Below are 17,624 nucleotides of genomic sequence, written 5' to 3'. Positions count from 1 at the left end.
GGAGATGTTTGAGTTTCAACTTTACAAAGGACAATTCTCCAGAAGCCATAAAGTAAAAATGAAATGTTTCCGTAGCAATAGAAGGCATAGATCAGTTTTATTGGCATCTTTAGATTTTTACACTTGGAACCGTTTGCATGTTAAATGAATATTGTAATGTGGGAATACGCACTCACACTTAATAATCCTCACAGCCTGACAGGTTCATTTACCACTTTCAGTCAGCTCCTGTTTTCTTTGCTTCCTGTCGTGGATCAGGTGATTCATCTCGTTAACTTTCTTAACTCGATCAAGGTGCTGAACAAATGAATAGTTCTTACACTGAGGTCATTTACTTGCTTGACTTCATCAAGACTTGTAGTGCAGGGAGTCCACTGGAAATCAAAGAACATTTTAAATTTAAACTGGGGCTACAATTTATTGTTCTTAAGATCTGACATTCCTCTGCAGGTGTCAGATCTGAACACACAAAGAAGTGTGTTCCTGATCGCTGGTCAACAAAATAATTGACAGATGAATTAAGTGTGTGTGTCTATAGTTATGAGACAATGTTTGGTTCAAAAAGGACATTTTTGGCTGGTCCTCACAAATTAAATTGGCTTTTGGAAGGTAAAGACTTTTAGAGGTTTAAGGGTTAGTATTAGGTTTAGGCATTTAGTTGTAATGCTTAGGGTTAGGGCAAGAGGCTAGGGAGGGCCTTATGTCAATGAGTGTCTTCACAACCAAATGAAGACAGGTTCACACAGGGTCTGAATCCAGACTCTTTGTAGTGGAGACACAGAACTGTGACTCAGTTCAATGGCCGAACGTTAGTGAACTGATAAAAACAGATGATACCACAGTTTGTAAAAAAAAAAAACATTAAAAAAAACTTCTCACACAGGAAATGAAACATTTCTGATTCCGTAACATCTGACATCAGCAGAGTCAGAGCAGTGATTGTGACCAATGAGTTCAAATCAACATTATTATTATTATAAAATGAAGACGTTTCTTTCCACGCTGCATTGAGATCAGCCTTCGTCGTTTCATTCCAACACAACAACTGGCATCTGATTAAGATTTAGGAATATGGCATATGGACAACAGTGTCGTCTTTAATCTGTGCTGCTCTCACAACACGTTTGGGGCGAGCCCAGGAATTAATCTGTCGATTCAGATTAGTGCAAGTTCTGTTTCGCTTGTGTTCACTTTTGCAGCGATGGGATTGAGGAACCTTCAGATCAACCACCTCTGAAACACCACGGCTTGTTCAGCTGTAGATTTCAAATCATATAAAGCTCCTGGTTTATTCAGTGATGCTGCTCCTCACTGAAACAGCCTCTGTGTTCGACTGTCACTCATCAGCAATGACTGGTTTCATGCTGCTGTTATTAGAGAAGGCAAGTGGTGACAATTACCTGCCACTGTTTTTATGGCTTCTGAGCTTGTGTGGGAGGATTCTCACTGGCTCCTGCTGCTCTGCTGGATCTTTACAGTTACTTCATAGAGATTGTAACAACGGTCTGAGCCGATGTCTCAGCAAACAGGTGAATTATGGGTAAATCCCACTGACATCAGTTAGATATTTGTCTTCCGAGGCCTCGGTCGGGACCTTCACTCTCCCTCGGTCCAGTGACGACCAGACCTCTGATGACACGGCTCTTGTTCACATTCATTAAGGACGTTGGTGGTTCTGAACTATTCCAAATGTGTCTACTCTGTCCTGTGGTGTGTGTTGTTCTCGATGCCCTCTGCCTTACAGCAAGGGACCGAAATATAGATCAGATTATTTGTGCTGTTGCCCCCTGGAGGGCGGGGGGCAGTATGTCTAGGTGAGCCGTTAGTACATCATCACAACGTTGACACATTACAACATTTTAGCAGAAAACCTGGAGCTGCTTGTTTTGTTTAAATGTTTTAAACTTTGGGTAAATCCTTTTTTTTAAAAGTATCCTGCGCTGCTTTTTTGCTACGAGTCCGAGTCAAAGTTCTTAAACTGCAACTTGTGTACACAGAACATCCTGGAGTACACACTGTTAAGAGGAAGGTCCCGGTGGAGGGAGGGGCTGCGGTCGAGGCTGCCTAATGACAGTGGGGGGGGGGGGCTGAGGAGGATGCTCCTCGTAGCGGCTCCTGCCACAGGATCTCCGGGGAGGCCATTACAGGGAAGAGCTCCAGCCCGGGGGACTTTTTGGTGGGACCAGAAGGATCCGGAGAGCTGGGTGTGTTCAGGTCCTGGTGAGACGGGTGGAGGTTTTCAAAACGAGGGGCCTTCACCCAATGAGGGGATCTATTAATAACTCCCCCTGTAAGAAGAGACAGCTTTGCCCCCCCCCCCCCCCCGGTGCGGCATCAATGGACGGGATAGACTTTCACGGGCAAACAGGAACATTATGATTCCAGGAAATATCTTGCTTTGCGTCACGAGTCCAGCCAGGCAGAGCCAAAGCCCGCTGTAGAGGGGGGGGGGGGTTTAGGGTCCGAGGAAAGACGATATTCCAACTGAAGATGCTCGGCTCTGTAAGGCTCCAGCTTTGAAACAGATAATCACACAAACATGGGCAGGATCAGAGTGCTGTGGTCGCCCAGGACCAGGGCTTTAGAGCGCTCTCCCAGTATAATCCAATTCTGGGAAGAGGTCAAATCTGAATTTCTGGCAGCTCGTTCATATTCCCGCCCGCAGCAGGTAGACGCCTGAATGATTCACTCTGAACAAATGTGTGTGAGCCTGTTGACCTCGACCCCCGGTGCAGTCTGGGCTCAACCCGGCCTCTTCCACGTGACCCACCTTCCCCTGTCATGGCACGTCACACTCGATGTAAGGGATGTCACTGTAGCGGCAGTCGACCTCCACCCACTGCTGCACGGCCCGGGCCACGATCTCCTCGCTGAGCCGCTGGGCGTACTCCAGCAGCACCGGGCTGACCTCCGCCGCGCCCATCTCCGACTGGACCAGGTAGGCCTTCTCGCCCCGGGATCTACTGAGCGTCTTCTCTGTGGAGTTTGCATTCCGGGCCCCGGGGTCACTCCTCTTGGATTTGACGCACCCCATGCTCTTGGCGATGTAGCATTGGTTTGGGTGGGAGGCGTGTGGCGGCGGCGGGCGAGGTGCGAGAGTCTTTTGGGATCAGATCTGCAACTGGTAGGTCTGTGGTTTCATCTCAGCGAGTGGTCAGAACAACCCAGAAGCTAAAACCCAGTGCTTTGTGCTGGTGTCATCCACTCCCAGTGCCTCCCATGTCCCAGGGGCCACGTGGATCAGAGGGTGTTGGAGAGTGCAGGGCGGCGAGTGGCGAGGAGGCCCATCCCTGTGAGGCTGTGGCGGCGTTGAAACCTCTGCTGCCTCGTCCCTTCCTCAACTGCAGAGAGAAAGAGACAGGGGGGGGAGAGAGAGGGGGGGGGGGGATTTCAGTGATTTGTTTTTCCCTCGCTAACCCTCCTTAAAAATACCAGATGGCAGGAGCTGAGGAAACGACTGCCAGTGACGTCCACGGTGGCAGTGGCAGCTTCGTGGCGGCCTCGGGGTCAAGGTGCCACTCCTACAGGCTCATTCTAAAACACAGTGTGCCCCCCCCCCCCCCCAGACCCCTCCCTCTACTTCACAGTGTGTTATGACTCAATCCCCTCGGCCTATTTTGTGCAGCATGTCCCGGGGACGTCTGTCCGTGGCCTGGGCGCCCTGATGCTGTGTAAGCCGGCCTCCTCCCATCTGTTCCACCGCGGCCGAGCCTGATTCCCGGCGACAGCTCCTCTCCTCGGACCCCGGGGCCTCGGCTGTGCACAGGAGACATGTGCCACGTTCACCAAGCTGCACGCCGCCGTCTACCACAACACGCAGCCCATGAATCATTCACGCTGAGAGGGGAGTCTCCCTGTGAGGAGCAACACTGGAGGAGCACATGTCAACACTGTGAAGCTGCCACTACCTCCTCCTCCTCCTGTTAGTGTTACTATCATGAGAATCATGTGAAATGGCTCTGATGTGTCTCAGTGTCAGTGTGGGAGCATCAGCTGTCAATCAGCCACATTATAGAAAGATAGATAGATAGATAGATAGATAGATAGATAGATAGATAGATAGATAGATAGATAGATAGATAGATAGATAGATAGATAGATAGATAGATAGATAGATAGATAGATAGATAACAAGTCAGTGGAGCTTCTTCTCATTGAATGGACACTATTGTGATTATCTATCTGAGTCAGATCCAAACAGGAAACACTGTGATGCTGCAGAAGCTGCACGTACTTTGAACAGATTGTGACAGAAGCCTCAGGTTCTTCCCTCATTGCCCCCAACATGAAAATGATAATAACCAGAAATAAGCCAAGGTCGATCACCTGGTGTCGGTTCCTCTGGTTCTCAGCTCCTCCTCGTGCAGCATCAGCAGCGACCTCAACTTCCACGGGAGCGATTCGGTGAAAAAGACGCGAGGAGAAGAAACGTGTTGTCCAAGTTGCAGCTCGGTGGGGATGTGGGCGCAGCGGAGCCCTGGTGGAGAGATCAGGGATGGACCCCAGAGGAGGAGAGAGACGCTCCCGGGAAGCCTCCTCCTCATTGGGAGCAGATCTCAGATCTGGAGCTTCAGCAGCGACACAGGACGGGGATGAGCGCGCTGCAGCTGCTCTGCTGCTGCAACACCGCCGCCTGGTGGCCAGACTCACAGACTCGCCCAACCAGAGAGGACCACTCGCTTCTGAGGAACTGAAGAAAAAGAAATAGAGTGGATTCAAAATCTACATAAAAAGAACTGGAGTTTATTAACTAAGGAGATTCTTTACCTGTTTTAAATCAATGCTGCCAATATATTATATAAAATATAGATGCTACTGATATTTAATTTTGTTAAAATAAGTGCTGTTTATAGTTTATTATTATTAGTATTCTTATTAAGGATTATTAGTCATATTAATATTATTGTGACCATTATTACTATTATTATTATTTATTAGTAGTGACTTGGGAAGTGTAAATAGTGATTTTCAACTTTAATTCAGAGCACGTGACCATCTGCAAGGCAACAACAACAAGCTAACAGCGCCCTCTTCTGGAGGAACTCGGTCAGTGAATCAGTCACCTTTACATGTATGAAAGCTTCAGACAGTGGACAACATACAGAGAGTACCTCTATCCATCTATCTATCCATCTATCCATCTATCTATCTATCCATCTATCCATCTATCTATCTATCCATCTATCCATCTATCCATCTATCTATCTATCCATCTATCCATCTATCCATCTATCCATCTATCCATCTATCCATCTATCCATCTATCCATCTATCCATCTATCCATCTATCCATCTATCCATCTATCCATCTATCCATCTATCCATCTATCCATCTATCTATCTATCTATCTATCTATCTATCTATCTATCCATTAATCAAGTGTCTTATCCTGAATGTAATTTTGTATTAAGTATTTAACGTGTTCACTTTTTCTTTTTTCCTTCCTCCGTCTTTTATAATACATCTGATGAACTCTGCTGATGGTGTTCGAGTTTCTAACTCGCCACACGACGGCGCTATCCTCTCAGGTGCTAAAGCAGTTTTTCACCCACAAGGGTTTTGGACAAATCTATAAAGATTCTCTTCATCTCCGTTGATTTGTGGATGAAATGCTCGATGTGAAGAATTTTGCATCTTATTCTGATAATAAATGATGGTAAATACAAGATATCTGAGAAACCTGACATTAGAAAACCTGAAATGATTTGACTGGTGTTGGATACAATTAGAATTATTACTTCTTCTTGTGGGTGAAATTGATTTGATCCTCAAAGGAATCGAAATATACAGAGAGAGAGAGAGAGAGAGAGACACACAAACACACACTTGGGGGACCTGTCACGTCAGCTTATTATGTTATGATACGTTTTATTTTAAAAAAACATAAAGCGTTATCAACTTTCAAAGAAATCCTGTTTGATTGAAGTGTATTATCTTGATTTTATAACACATGAGATACCTCATTGTTTGTTTGGACAACTTGAGATCGGACCAGTAAATAATCTTTTTGCGCACAGTCAAGACTCCCCCCCCCCCCCCCCCCCCCCCAACCCCCTGTGGCCATTGCGCAATCCTCGTAAGAAAAGCGACTCTCCATCTGTGGCCACGTTCGGTTCACGCTCGCAGGCTGCGTCCCTTTATGGTTTGACAGTGGGAAAAAAAAGTTTTTCAAGTCAGTCGGTTAAAAGTCATTGTTGCCTGTCCAGCCAATCATAGTTTTTGACGACACAAAAGAGGCTAAAGTTGGAGTATAAAAAGGTGTGCGCTAATAAAGTATGATGCCTATCAGAGTGCGACATTAATCCAAACGCAGCGCGCACACGCACCGGGGGATCTGTTTCATTTGTTTCTTCCCTGAACCGAAGATCCCAGCAGCCACAATGCATCCGTCTCACTTCGTGCTCTATCTCACTTTACTGGTGGCTGTGGGACCAGTGGTTCTGAGTGAGCAGGAGACGCACCATCAGCAGCCCTCCGCCAGCAGCCCGGAGGACGCGGAGCCGTGCGCCACCTGCGAAGTCCGGCAGCAGATAAAGACCATGCGGCTGAACGCTATCAAATCTCAGATCCTGAGCAAGCTGCGGATGAAGGAAGCTCCGAACATCAGCCGGGACGTCGTGAAGCAGCTCCTGCCCAAAGCGCCGCCGCTGCAGCAGCTCCTCGACCAGTACGACGTGCTGGGAGATGACAACAGGGTGGTGGTCATGGAGGAGGATGATGAGCACGCCATCACGGAGACAATCATGATGATGGCCGTTGAACGTGAGTTTTTATTTCACTTTTATATTTAGGAAGATGAGAAAGACGCGCTCCGAGACTTTTACGCACGGGGACCCGGGCAGAGCGCGCGGGGCAGAGCGCACTGGAGAGGCCACATGTCGGTTTATTTTTATATTAGATTTCTTAGAAATAAGGATACATATTATTACTAACACTTACGATGGAGCAGTACATTTTAGTCATAACGTAATGGTTTCATTTCAAGAATTCAAATTCCGTGCCATGCGGTTTTTATACATTTTATTTACACATTTTTTTGTTCCACTTGTTTCTCTGTGTAAAGTCCACCCACACACGGTCAGTAAACCCCGTCTCTCGTTTCCTCTGCAGCCGAACCCATCGTCCAAGTGGATGCGGAGCCCAAGTGCTGCTTTTTCTCTTTCACCCAAAAGTTCCAAGCCAGCCGCGTCGTGCGCGCGCAGCTCTGGGTGCACTTGCGACCGGCGGTAGAGGCGACCACCGTGTTCCTGCAGATCTCCCGCCTCATGCCGGTCACGGACGGGAGCCGGCACATACGGATCCGTTCCCTGAAGATCGACGTGAACGCCGGGGTCAGCTCCTGGCAGAGTATAGACGTCAAGCAGGTGCTGAGCGTGTGGCTGCGGCAGCCGGAGACCAACTGGGGCATCGAGATCAACGCCTTCGATTCGAGGGGCAACGACTTGGCCGTGACCTCCACGGAGCCCGGAGAGGAAGGACTGGTGAGCTGCCGAATGACTCCACTTAGAAAACACACATAGTGACAACAACTGCAGTGAATAGTGTGGGTGCGTGTGTCAATACAAGTGACAGAAGCCAAAACGTGTTCTTTAAAAAGTCAGGTTCCCAGTGGGTTTTAGTTTTGTGTTGCCCTGTGCAGAGTGGGGAGCTCCAGGCCTCCAGAGGCTGCAGGCTGCAGGGAGACTTTGCAGAAACTGCAGGTGGTGAAACACTCGGCCGCCTGGAACAAGGAATTAAGATAGAAAAGACTTTTGAGAAGCTGTAGTCGACCCAGTGTGCACGCAGGCGTGTGCACCTGCATCCACAGTCACCTCAAGTCTTACCGCCTTATTACGTAAAAGTTCACCTGCTTCACATTCCCTAAAGTATTCTGTGTGACTGTGTAAATCAGAGTAACATCACAGGGCTCAAACACTGGCCCCGGGCATCAGGAGCAATTAGAATACATCAGCGGCTGTGGTTAACCAACCGTCAGATGATTCAATTTCCTTTAAAACTCAAAGTTTCATAATATTATCGTGCCATGTTTGAAAAGCGGCTTCAGGGGTCGAGAGCAGCGGATTACATGATTTCAATCGACCCACTGGCATCTGGCTCTTTAACTTCCACTTCTAACACGCGCTCTGTCATTGCAGCAACCGTTCATGGAGGTGAAGATCTCCGAGGGCCCGAGGCGAGTGAGGAGAGACGCCGGCCTGGACTGTGACGAGAACTCCCCGGAGACCCGGTGCTGCCGCTACCCGCTCACCGTGGACTTTGAGGACTTTGGCTGGGACTGGATTATTGCACCGAAGCGCTACAAGGCCAACTATTGCTCTGGGGAGTGTGAGTACATGCACCTGCAGAAGTATCCCCACACCCACCTGGTGAACAAGGCCAACCCCAGAGGGACCGCGGGCCCCTGCTGCACCCCCACCAAGATGTCGCCCATCAACATGCTCTACTTTAACCGCAAGGAGCAGATCATCTACGGCAAGATCCCCTCCATGGTGGTGGACCGCTGTGGATGCTCTTGAGTCGGGACTGGAGAGCATCGGGAGGACGGGGGGGTGGTGGTGTTGGGGGGGGCGGCGCAGTGGCTCACCCCGGCCTCCACCTTCAGACTTGTTGACACAACCAATCCACCAGTTCCAATGCTTTCCTCCAGAACATGGTGCAGTAGAACCAGAGTAGAGGCCACACACAGCCCGACCTTTCCTGCAGGGCAGCGCTTTCACAACCGGCATAGCTCCTTTCTCTCGACCTGTGAAGTCGTAGCCATAGAGGCTTGAAGTCAGAACAATACAGGAACACAACGTAAACACGAACGCACACACATGCTGCGCGTCGGAACGAATGTAGACACAAACGATCAAGACTAGTAAACAAAATACCACAACTGTTCTCTCCCTTTATCCAAACGTGCTGACAGATTATACTCACATGCCGTCCACTCCACTCCACTCATACTCAACATACAAGCTCATACACATTTTGCTATAAGCTGTTTGTGATCATTTGTTTTTCTTGGAGTTGTGTTTTCAGAGCGAAACAAACCGAGAATCCTCAAGGACTATTTGAAGAGGGCTTGGAAAACCGAGCTGGAGATTCAGAGCAGTAGGAGCTGAATCATACACAAAACGTACTCACAACATTTTGGAAAATTAGACACACAACATTGTTTTCCTTTTTCTGTATACTGGCTTGAACTAATTCATTCTCTGCTCTGATTACTAATGGAGCTGCGTGCGATGTGGAGGTGTCGATCACTCCTGAGATCCTACACACGGACACACAAAACATGTTCCAGACACACAAACCCAAACCAAGAAGCATTCTCTCTCTCTCTCTCTCTCTCAGTCACAATCACGTTCCACCCCCGCAGAGCCAGACCCGCCCAATACACTTGAATGATTCTGATTGTAAATTCACACGACTGGACAGAAGGACTTGAACTGAAGGCACCAGGAATGCAGCCTACAAATGAAAATGTGTTTAAGACAGAGAAACTGGGTTGTTCGGATGAATGAATGTGGAGATCATGCTTAAACTCTGTCTTACATCAACACAGTTTGCACTATGGCACACCAATAGAAAACATTGGTTGCTACAAAAGTTGTAAAATTGATTTTGATATATTTGCTTATTTGTATTGTATACATATGCCATTGTTTCCAGTAGGAGTTGCCTTTCTAAACCACTGTTGGTAAAATGTACGAAAACCACAATCCATCAGAAAATGTAATACAGCGACTCTATATACTTGTTTTAACAAATAAAGTTTCTAGCTTGTTTGTTGAGTTGTTTGTTTGCGTTGTGTGTTTCTGCCTCGAGTCCAGGAGTTTGTAACATTTGCACTTTACGAGAAGAAAAGACGCTTATTGTCAATAATCTGATCTTTAGGATCATTGTGTTTAACCCAGTTCAAAGCCATGGTCACCCCATAATACAATATTCTATTCACAAACAATAAAATCTATTTCAAACCATAAATATCTTTATCCGACAGTTTCTCTGAGGAACGGGGTCGGGCGAGCTCGGGGTCTTTCTGCAGACTCACTGATCAAATCCAAAATCAAACGCTTCAGTATCACAACACAACACAACACAACACAACCCAACACAACACAACAACCTGAACATCTCGACCCCACTTCGCTCGGGAGCAGCTGAGAATCTGTACGTCTGAGCCACATGGTGAAAACTGATCCGTTACACAAGCAGTGTGCGTGTGTGCGATGTGCATTGGTATGAGGAGAACAGTTCAGACAACACACACACACACACACACACACACACACACACACACACACACCCTCTCTCTACCTGACTACACTTGCACAATCCCATCACCGTGAGCCTGTTTCATCACAAGTGTCGTTCAGAGCAATTTCCCTGACTTAGCGTTTCTCCAGTGAGGGGCTGTTGAAAGCATTGCAGTCTAATGAGAGGATGTGAACTCTGGTGCGTTCTGCCAGCGTGACCTGTTCCACCGATGAGGCCCGACTTCCGCCCAGTAGAGGGCGAGTTGAGCCCGGCCCCTGGGAGCCACTTCCTTTCCTGCTGCGAGCTGGAGCTGTTCCACGAGGATCGGCCACAGAGGAGGAGAGCAGGACCCCGGACAGAGCGGATCCACAGAACCTCTGCTTCCTGAGGAGAGGACGTGAGATTCTCCACGAACTCCTCTGTGTAAATGAAAGAGCACCACTGTGGAGAAGTGAAGGTTAATAGTGTTTCTTATGATTGGTTATTACATTTAACTGCACCAGCGTACAGTCTGTAATCTCATGTGTCTGATAGTCTCCAACTGTTTCCACCTGTTTACTTTCACATTGTTTCTAATGACGCACGGCTCAAATATTAACAATTTCAAAAATGTGTGTCACGTGTTAATGTCAATTCAATGTGTTTTCACAGCTCCCCACGGCCAAAGTTTCCATTTTACAATAGTGCAACAAGCCGAGTGAATTTCCCCCAAGAAAGATTTGCTGCAGGTTTCAGAGATGTTTCTGTCTCTCAAGGTTTCAAACATAACATGTGTCTGGTAAAAGAAAAAAGGAGAAACAGAATAAGAGAAGTTAAAAACCCGATGACAGACAAGACTCTTTCTTTCTCTTCATTTAAGTCACTGTTCCTATTCAGTGTTCAACGTCCATCATGCAGCATTTCATCTAACGGACGTCCTGCACTGTATCTGCTGCTGTCTGCAGGTTTCAAGCTGCTTTCTGAACAGGAAACATTTTGACGGAGCGTCGCTCATCTGCTCAGAGCCCGACCCAGGAGGACTGTGTCCGCCAGCCACATTCCACCTCTGACAGGTGAGGAAGTGAGAGTGAGAGAACGGGAAGGAGGATGTAAAGGAGAAGTCCAAGGCAGCTGGAGACCCCGTTATTGGACAGGGTTCCTGGAGTGTAAAGCTAATAGAGAATGAATGGAGAGAACCTGTAGTCCTCCTTAATAAATTGTTGTTTATAATGTAGGATGTGAATGCTTCAATTAGTGATGTTTAATAATGAGGAAATTAAATTACCCTTTTGCACCAAGAAAAACTAAATAAAGATTTTAGTAAATCACAAAAATAGATTTACTACCATAGTTTCATCTCTGTAGAGTATGTTTGTTATTTTATTTCACTCAAGGAGGAAATGTTTTTGTCTGTGTTTGATTGTTTGGTTGTAAAAGCGATTGGACAGATTGTCAGGAAACTTGGTGGAAGGAAGGAAAGCTTTAATTTATCTCAATCATTTAAGAGAATAACTCGTGGATCTTGAATCTAAAAATCCGATCTGATATCTGAGTGTGTGCAATTTGGTGCAGATCTACTGAATTTGAACGTGTCTTCGTAAAGGGACATGAGATCACTGCCATGTGCTGTGTAGCTGGCTTCAGTGGTGTTTTGACCCAGGTTTATTTCAGGAGAATCTCAAAGGGCTCTGGAGACGGTCAGTTTCTGCAGAGATCCCGACGCCTGACAGACGATAGCAGCTTTTACAGAGATGAAACCTCCAGAGGCCTTTCAACAAATGAGTGTGAATGGAAACCGGTGAACTTGAACCTAGAGTCAAGAACCACAAACCACCAAAACACAGAACATGTCTCACCTGGGATTAGAAAAAAATGAATTCCGGTCAATTATTTTCTCCTCATAAATTGTGACATAATTAATAAAATAAAAACATTCATGTAGTCTGCATACAGTGATCCTCCTCAATCACTCATCTGAGGATCTCACTTTTCCAAATAGAGGCTTAATAAAACCATTTTAATACGAGAGACTGACAGCGTCTTAATTTAAGATTCAATATTTCTACTGCCAGGCCTCAAGATGTCCAACATTTGGACAAATGAGGACGATGCCCCGTCCTGCATGTGCTGCCGAGCTGAGACAACGTGTGGGGAGATGCCAGGTGCATCCAATAACATCTGGAGCAGATGTGTGGAGCATCTGGAGAAGTCGTTCTGCTCACAGGTCGCTCTGTGGCAAAGGTCAAGATGTCAACCTGTGAAGAAGTGAACGTGTAAGTGAGGTCGGATGAAACTTTGGAGTAAACTTACTCAATGTTAACAGCAAAAATGCACAGAACTATTTTATATTCATTTTCAGCTACACTGAAAAAACATTTTCCATCTGTTTTGAGCTGCGATTCAAATCTGACATTCCACTGATGAAGATTTCTACTTGATTTTTCTCATTGTCCCTCAAACAGCCGGAATCTAGACGTCTGGATAATGACCCACGTCTCACATGTGTTCAGGGTCGAGGGTTTTCCCCGGAAGGAAAAACTGCCAATGGCACCTTCCTGCACAGCTGGCTAGCTCCCAGGCTACAGTGATGAAAAAGAGCAACTGGGGAATATCTACAAAACCAGTCCCGACCCGTGGATGACACGCAGCTGGGCTGCTGGTTGGACGTTGACCTCTTACATATTCAAAAATCTTAAATCATCAGTTAAAAATGTGAAATACTAGCTGCTTCCTTATTTGCAAACTGAAAACAACGTTGGAATGAGTTGATAAGTTAAAGTTTGGTTATAATTAGTTTATTTCATGCCACAGAAACAGGTGAAACGTTGTGATCGACAGCTGAGACTGACCTGTGAATCCGATTGGTCCAACATGTGTATCAGCTCCACCACTGCTCCATCCCTCCATCGCTACGCCACAGACTCTAAATGTATTTGGAACATTTAGACTTTATACGTTTTCCGACAGAGGGAGAAAGTGGAGATGCGTTGTCCGTCTTTATTTAGTCTGCGTCTGAGGCGTCGTGCTGATAGATGAAGACAGAACATGTATTTATAAATGTGCTTCAGGGCCTGGCAGTAGTTTGAGACAAAGATGATCCTGAACTAACACTCGTTGTAAACAGAAGAGTAACTTTAGATGTTTGTAGACGTTTGTGGACTGAATTTCGAAGCTAACGTTGGTTCATGTGAGAGCCGGGGAAGCGAGGCACTGAGGCAAGGCACTCAGGAGCGAGGATCTGAGAAGGTGACCACAACAACCCACTCACATATTGACAATTAAAAGATGCAAATTGCTTCACATTCGTACGTTTGCACCACCGGCAGCAGACGATCACCTCAGGCCGGATTGACAGGTTGTTTGTGGAAACCCCTCGTGGCTCAAGAGAAGCAATGAAAAGCAATAAAATCAGCCGGTCTAGGATACGGCTGGGGCCAGATGTCCAGCTGCTGAACGCTGCCTGTCTTCACCTCTCAGGTGATTTATCCTTCCCGTCTGCACTGCGCTTGCTTTTTCACTTAGGGAAGAGGAATCACTATTCCTACTGCAAACCTGACAGTCACCACTGGGAAGCTACTGCGTGATTAATGGCTTTGTAAAGCTACTGGAAGTTTGGAGAGAGGACAAATTTGGTGAACACTCCAGATATGTTTACAGAAATTCCTCAATGTCTGTGTTTGTTTGTGAGGGGGGGGGGGGGGGGGGGGGGGTCAGGTGACGAGCGATCCCAGGTCCGAGGCAGCGGAGCGTCGTGTCTCCGGGGACGAGGAGCTGACAGTGATGAAGAATGGATGTTCCTCTGAGGAGACTGAGGGAGGGCAGATTGTGGAAACCAACTGTCTCCTGATGATACGCCTATGTCCCTAACCCAGACGGATGTAGAGCAGGATCAGGTATGTGTCAAGAGCTCGAGGAGAGAGTTTGACATCTCAGACACAACATGTATGCTACATTTTTAAAGATTACGGCGCGCAATTAATTTTACAAGAAGCTTGCGTGAGTGACATTCATGAGGCAGGTAGGACTTTCCAGAACGAGGCCTTGGTGGATAAATCCAGGAGACTGTCTGAGCATAGGTTTAACATTTATTGATATGGAGGGAAATCCAAATTTTTATAAAATGCTGCAATATGTTCAGAGCGTGTTCATTCGAAAAATCCACCATTTGTAATGTTTATTTTGAAGTTCGGTTATCTTGAATCCTGAAAACATCTCACGACCTGCAGACTTGCTGTCGAAGCAAATGTTCCTGGAAAGCAGATCTTTCTGGAGCTGGGTAACCGGAGCAGTTTGCCCAGTGACTTTCAGAGTGGTCACTGTGAAGTGTTTTCATTCTGCCTCTTTTTTAATGATCTGATATGTGCTATAGCTCGGAAAATAACTTCAAATAAAAGGAATAAAACGTCGACTCTTGCTGTGGGAATTGGTAACAAGTGATTAAAAGTTAAAGCGAGTAGACTTGATGGCCCCACTGTGGAAGCCCCTGACCCATGAAATTGAATGTGGTGCGGCTGTAAATTCTCCAATAGATGAGAACCTGTGGATTTTTAACACCCATCACATTAGTGTGGGCCTGAAGCCCATAAAGAAAAAACCTTAGTGGCTCTTCAGCGGTTGGCAGAAACGTGCCCCGTCACAGCGAGGCCCCACCACCAATTACCTGCTGGGAAGCAAAAACCTGGAGCAAGGTTTTTATGGTGGTTCCCATATGGAACATGGTGGTTAAAGGTTTAAAGACACTTGAATAAGTCCTTGTGTAAAGCTTCAGTGTTGGGGTTTGATGGTTTGGGATTTTTGTAATATTATAATTAAATCCAAGATGAATATCTAACATTTTGGAATCACTTTCAGTTCAAGCCCACATAATGTAATCATGTGTTATATGTTCAAGAAGCCAAAAAGGTCTGATAATCACATTGTGTTAGGATTGCACATATTCTGAGTGAAATATGAAATAAGTGTTTTACTCTTAGAAGTAGTTATAGCTTGTTATTGGTTTTAATTTATACAAGTGTTCTAAAAGAGGCAACGTTAAACTATATATGAACAACAGTCATGTGAAAACTCACGGGTACAAAAACACACAACACACATTTAAAAAGAAAAAAACTGTAGTAAACCACAAGGAAATATGCCTGCCAGCTCTGAGTGGTAAAAAACAACACAACAAACTTGAGTTGGTTGATGTGTGAGATATCAAACCAGTCGGCAGCTGCTCGATTCCAGAACTCCACAAATTACTAAGAAATCAAGTTAAAGTCGAATTAAACACGTCATTTGTGAAGGAATGAAGAGATCAAATCAAAAACTTTATTTAGCACTAATATAGAAAGCTATGGAAGAGGAGGAGAAGACCAAAGAAGAGTTAAAAGTGAAAAGCTCCAGATGAGGATCAATACTCTGCCCCATGTGGCCAAACCCATCAACCAATGGAGAGTGAAGGCTGCACATGTCCCGTTTGTTCTATGGCAGATTAGTCCAGTCAGGTTAAAACCAGGGTGGGCGGAGCTAACACAGTGAACAGAGGTGGAAAAGCTGTCAATCAAAGGCTAAACACACCTGCGCTGCCAAACACATCTCACCAGGCGAGTGAAAACACCTGTGTGTGTCTAGTCTGGGTTTAGGGGGGGGGGGGGGGGGGGTATGAATCATCCTGAATGTCGCGGCTGTAATTCTGTGCGATGTCATTTTTATAGGCAGGAGTGAAATACTTACTTTTCCTCATCTTGTTTTCCAGGTATTCAGAGGGTGGCGTCCCTTCTGTCTTAAAATCACTTTTACGAGTCCTTCTTTACAACCACTTGTCCACATGCCCTTTCCAGGGGACCTTATAAATCCTTCTTTAGGTAAAGATATGGTTAGTGGCGTTGTGCTCTCAATCGTTGAAGCCATGGTCAATGCTCTGAAACGACACTTTTCTACTCTTGATGAACACTTGAAGTGCTTTACAGTTCACTTCTGCTCTTCTCCCAGACGTCAGGAGCCATTCGGGGTTCAGAATCTTCCCCAAGGACACTACGGCACATGGAACAGGGGAGACTGGGATCGAACCGCCGAGGTTAGGGGATGACACGCTCTTCCTCCTGAGCCACAGCCACCCCCTATCCCACTGACATGAATCTGTAGTTCAGTTTCCCTCCACCAGGATTGTCGTCCATGTCCCCAACAAGCTGAGCTGTGATAACGGAGGAGATCCCCTGGTTCTATCTTCAGGTCGAGAGTTAATCATCCAAAACTTTGGTTTGTGGCCAAACATGCTGTGTTGGTTCATCCTGGAACGTTAGACCGTTAACTTAGGGCCAAGCGACGCTTGTAGGGATTCAGGGCCAAGATGCCTGAACTAAACTATTTGTATTCTTCCGAGTGAATCTCAAGAGAAAGAAATCTCAATACTGAAGCTGATCCTCTAGCAGCATATTGATAAGGGGTCGTTTTAAGAGAGAGACAAATCATAACCCAATGCCCTTTGGAGAAATGTGATAAAAACTTATTTAATTTAATTAAGTTGGTTAGTGATCATCGGTTATTTAGAAGATGTAAATCTTTTTAAACTGCTGAAATTCATTTTTCATTTGATGACCACATCTTTGAGTATGACATCATTCCAATCGTGCGTTTCCCAAAGGAATATATAAAATGTTGTCTTTCTCCCGATCCAGTCTCATGTTTCTAAACAGAAGCAGATGGTGCGTGTACCCGGAGCCGGCCGAGGGGCTCCGCGTGAATACTTCTTATGAGAGTTCCAAAAAAATAGAGCAGGAAAAAAGGGGGGGGGGGGTTAAATATAGCTTGTGTAATTTTAATTTGGACTTGATGACTCTGTTAAAGTGCACGGTTACCTCTGGGTTGTGAGAGTGGTGTACAGTTGCCCTGGCTGCTGAATACACATTAGGGCAGTAACAGGAGAGCAGACAACCAGCTGGATGACGCTGTATGTGAACGGAGTATTTTTGCATCAGGGGTTGTGATATTCCAAATTTAACTTGGATTCCAAAAACCGGCCCCTTCTCCGTCCTCTACATTTGGGTTTATCATTAGCGAATAATTCACTTCCAGCTGAAGAAAAAAAAAAAGGTTAAACAAGAATGCGACAGGTGGTTTGAAAGACAGCTGGCAAAGTGAACTGCTGCTGACCTTTCCAACGGTGTGGTCACATGGTCAAAAGATGATCATCAGTTAATCCGCCCCAATTACTCTGATATGCCCCTCGGGGGGGCAGAGGCAGCACGTACAGATTCTGCTTCCTCACAGGCATTTATCCCCTACGCAGAGGAACTTTGCAGAGTGCTGGGCCTGCAGCAATGCCGGGGCCATCTGTGGGTCCTCTCAGCAGAGGCCACGTAAAACAAGACGTGTGCTGCGGTTTGACCTTTCACGGGCCTAACTATAATATTATGAT

At 46.2% G+C, this 17,624-nt stretch overlaps 2 protein-coding genes across 2 annotated transcripts; one reads left to right on the top strand and one right to left on the bottom strand.

The window, feature by feature from the left end:
- Positions 1 to 80: 80 nt before the first annotated feature.
- LOC133967580 (small membrane A-kinase anchor protein-like) lies at positions 81 to 4,572 on the bottom strand. Its single transcript, XM_062403123.1, has 2 exons — positions 4,327 to 4,572; positions 81 to 3,341 (listed from the first exon to the last, which is right to left on the bottom strand). The coding sequence occupies exon 2, from the start codon at positions 3,032 to 3,034 to the stop codon at positions 2,780 to 2,782; it is 255 nt and encodes an 84-aa protein (XP_062259107.1). The 5' UTR covers positions 3,035 to 3,341; positions 4,327 to 4,572; the 3' UTR covers positions 81 to 2,779.
- Positions 4,573 to 6,245: 1,673 nt separating this feature from the next.
- Positions 6,246 to 9,774, top strand: mstnb (myostatin b). Its single transcript, XM_062403122.1, has 3 exons — positions 6,246 to 6,763; positions 7,112 to 7,482; positions 8,137 to 9,774. The coding sequence occupies exons 1-3, from the start codon at positions 6,382 to 6,384 to the stop codon at positions 8,515 to 8,517; spliced, it is 1,134 nt and encodes a 377-aa protein (XP_062259106.1). The 5' UTR covers positions 6,246 to 6,381; the 3' UTR covers positions 8,518 to 9,774.
- Positions 9,775 to 17,624: the final 7,850 nt, after the last annotated feature.

This window comes from Platichthys flesus, chromosome 13 (assembly GCF_949316205.1).
Source record: "Platichthys flesus chromosome 13, fPlaFle2.1, whole genome shotgun sequence".
Taxonomy (NCBI): Eukaryota; Metazoa; Chordata; class Actinopteri; order Pleuronectiformes; family Pleuronectidae; genus Platichthys; species Platichthys flesus.
This window is presented reverse-complemented; position numbering and strand designations above follow the sequence as displayed.

Bases quoted from the DNA above. Each gene is read 5' to 3' on its own strand.
- LOC133967580 (XM_062403123.1), bottom strand. From the start codon at position 3,034: ATGGGGTGCGTCAAATCCAAGAGGAGTGACCCCGGGGCCCGGAATGCA.
- mstnb (XM_062403122.1), top strand. From the start codon at position 6,382: ATGCATCCGTCTCACTTCGTGCTCTATCTCACTTTACTGGTGGCTGTG. The intron at 6,764-7,111 runs GTGAGTTTTTAT...TTTCCTCTGCAG, and splicing joins CATGATGATGGCCGTTGAAC to CCGAACCCATCGTCCAAGTG. The intron at 7,483-8,136 runs GTGAGCTGCCGA...CTGTCATTGCAG, and splicing joins AGCCCGGAGAGGAAGGACTG to CAACCGTTCATGGAGGTGAA.